General features: G+C 44.9%; 1 protein-coding gene across 1 annotated transcript in view; it reads left to right on the top strand.

The window, feature by feature from the left end:
- The window catches only part of MOCS3 (molybdenum cofactor synthesis 3), a 1958-nt gene extending 479 nt beyond the window's left edge, over positions 1–1479 (top strand). The window contains exon 2 of the mRNA XM_019509771.1: positions 4–1479. Within this exon, the coding sequence (XP_019365316.1) occupies positions 4–1216 (1213 nt within the window). The 3' untranslated portion in view covers positions 1217–1479. The remainder of the gene's footprint in view (positions 1–3) is intronic.
- Positions 1480–3243: the final 1764 nt, after the last annotated feature.

Raw genomic sequence — 3243 nt, 5'->3', positions numbered from 1 at the left:
GAGCGCGGCCGAGATCGCACGCTACAGCCGGCAGCTGGTGCTGCCGCAGCTGGGGGTGCGCGGGCAGCTGCGCCTGGCTTCCTGCTCCGTGCTGGTGGTGGGCTGCGGCGGGCTGGGCTGCCCCCTGGCCCAGTACTTGGCGGCAGCGGGCGTGGGGCGCCTGGGGCTGTTGGACCACGACGTGGTGGAGACGAGCAACCTGCAGCGCCAGGTGCTGCATGACGAGGCGGCATGGGGCACCCCCAAGGCCTTCTCGGCTGCAGCCGCGGTGCGGCGCCTCAACTCGGCGGTGCAGTGCGTGCCCTACCCAGTGGCGCTGGGCCCCGCCACTGCCCTGCAGCTGGTGCGGCAGTATGACGTGGTGGCTGACTGCTCCGACAACGTCCCCACACGCTACCTGGTCAGCGACGCCTGTGTGCTGGTTGGGAAGCCGCTGGTGTCAGCCAGTGCCCTGCGCCTGGAGGGGCAGCTGGTTGTGTACAACCACAATGGGGGGCCCTGCTACCGCTGTCTCTTCCCCACGCCGCCCCCGCCAGAGACAGTGACCAACTGCGCCGATGGCGGGGTGCTGGGCGTGGTGCCGGGTATCCTGGGCTGTCTCCAGGCCCTGGAGGTGCTGAAGATCGCGGCAGGAATAGGCTCCTCCTTCAGCCAGTGCATGCTGGTCTTCGATGCCCTGGAAGGCCGATTCCGCAACATCAAGTTGAGACCAAAGAAAAGGGACTGTGCTGTGTGTGGGGACTATCCCATCATTACTGCCCTGCAGGATTATGAAGCCTTTTGTGGCTCATCCGCCACAGACAACTGTCGAACTCTAAGCCTGTTGCCCAGTGATGACAGGATCTCTGTGGAGGAGTACAAAAAGCTGCTGAATGAGCAAGCCCCTCATGTCCTAATTGACGTTCGTCCCCAAGTAGAAGTGGAGATCTGTTGCCTGGCACATGCCCTCCACGTCCCTTTGAGTAAACTGGAAGAAAAGAATGAAGAGTGTCTGGAAACTTTAGGGAAAAGAATCTGTGAAGGAAAACAGAGAGCTAATGGCACAGCAGCTTTCCCTGTCTATGTCATCTGCAAATTAGGAAATGACTCCCAGAAAGCTGTGCAAATTTTGCAGGCATTGTCTGTCAAGGAATTTGGTTCTTTAGTGGTTAAAGATATCCGAGGAGGGCTTATGGCTTGGGCTACCAAAATTGATCCAACTTTTCCTCAATATTAATGATCCAAATAGAGATCGTTATCTCCAAGAATGGAGAAAGGTCGTAACAGTTTACTGCTGTGTTGTTTAGAGTTGCATCTTTTCAGTGCAGTTCTTACATAGCATGGACAAAACAGGGAGAAAATAGCAAATTAACACCCCCACCCCAATTTAAGTGAAGGATTTTATTTTGTGTCTTTTAATCAGAGCTTCTAGAGAAGTTTGGGAATTCCTTTCTTTTTGATAAAACAAATATTTTACATAAAGGACAATATGCTACTCTGTGCGTCTGTGTTGGTCTTTTTAATAGCAACAATGTGGTCTAATGAATGTGGCGACAGGAGTTTAAAGACTCTTGAGTAGCATCTCTAGATCGGATCATCACTGCTGCCTTGTGGCTCCCAAACTGAAAATCTTAACCGACTCTCCACTTACCGGTCTTGTATAAAGGGAGCTAAAATAGTGCTAGCAGTTGTGAATGTCTTACAGTGTTCAAAACTGTATTAGTACATCCACTGCTTATTGTACCCATGGGGCATGTTGTATTGTTAAACCAATAGTAAGAGAATTATCAAAAAGTGTGTTTGCAGACTGGGACGTGTCAGGCAATTCACTTCATATTTTTTCCCACTTTTTCCATCTATAATCATAAGCGCAATTTATTTTTATTGTTGTCTCAATTGGAAAGTCAATGCAAGTGTTATGTGTTTTATTAAAGACAAATCTCTCCTACGACAGGATGGGAAGCTTAGAGAAACCTTCACAATAACAAAGCCACAGAGGATCATTTCTTTGTACGGTCTGTTCTTGGAGTGCAGCCAAGGGTAAAACTGCAGGTCTCATGACACTTCTGTAGCACCCAGCTTATGCTTAAACCTTTTTTGGCTGCTCTACAGACAGCTTTTAAAAATTGATCTGCAGTTAAATAGAATAAAATAAGTGGCCTGAATTCTAAAAAATTATGCTCAATTGACCAGAATCAGTCATATACGTATACATAATGATCTGATTGGGAATAAAAACTTGAAAATTGTTCTCAAAGTATGAAATGCTATGGAAATGCTAATACTGGGTGTTTTGATTCATTCAGTTTATATTTGGGATTCTTTTCTGTATGCATATTTCCTCGATAGCTTTTATAGTCCCTATTGTCTCTCTACATTTACAGGTGACGCTATGTTCTGAAACTTACTTAGCCATCATTGTTATCTCTTAGGCCAGGAAAAGGAAATGGAGCTCTGTGAAGCTTAAGAAAAACCCATGCCCAGTTTTGCATATAGAGCTATGCAATGCAGGAAAAAGCCTAGCAGAAAGTGTATGGAAGGTGCCCTGTTGAAAGCTGGGAAGCACTTTCACAAATTATTAGTGCAGGATAAAGAGGAGGTAAGACAGATTAAAGTAATTTATGCTGTTCTTTATTAAATATATAAAGGTCCTAACACTTTATAACACTGAAAAGATTATTAGTAACTTTTCTGTAATGTTAGATTGTATGTCCCCCATGGTGCTGAGCAAGTTTAATTGGCATGGACAGATTATAGTGTGGCTAAATAACTATTCCTGCTGGACTGGGTGGAAAAGTGGGGAGGGAGATAAACAATGCTGATGGGGAGGCATTCTGAGTCCTCGTCACTCTCACATAGTAATTATCTTTTTATTATTTTAATTAAGGTATGGATTTTCTTTATTCTGAAGAGAAAAAAAACACTTGTCATGACTAATCTTTGAGCTGCAGGGGGGGGTGGGGGGGGAATAGTACCAATATAATTAATGGTTGAAAAGGCATATTTTAGTAGAGCAAATTGGAGAACATCCATACCGCCTACTTTATTATAACATGCCATAGGTCCTAACAATACAAATCTGTATAATCTGTTGCAAGGAAAATGGCTCAATGAATGTTTAAATACAGGGTCAAACTTGCTTTTAAAGTACCATGAAAACATCCAAGACCGAGATTTTCTACAGGGACCAAGTGATCTTGTTTGTCTAACTGAAGATGCAATTAGAGTTTGATTTTTTTTTTTTTTTTTTTTTTTTTTTTTTTT

Source organism: Gavialis gangeticus, unplaced genomic scaffold (assembly GCF_001723915.1).
Source record: "Gavialis gangeticus isolate Ggan-Ray unplaced genomic scaffold, GavGan_comp1, whole genome shotgun sequence".
NCBI lineage: Eukaryota > Metazoa > Chordata > Crocodylia > Gavialidae > Gavialis > Gavialis gangeticus.
This window is presented reverse-complemented; position numbering and strand designations above follow the sequence as displayed.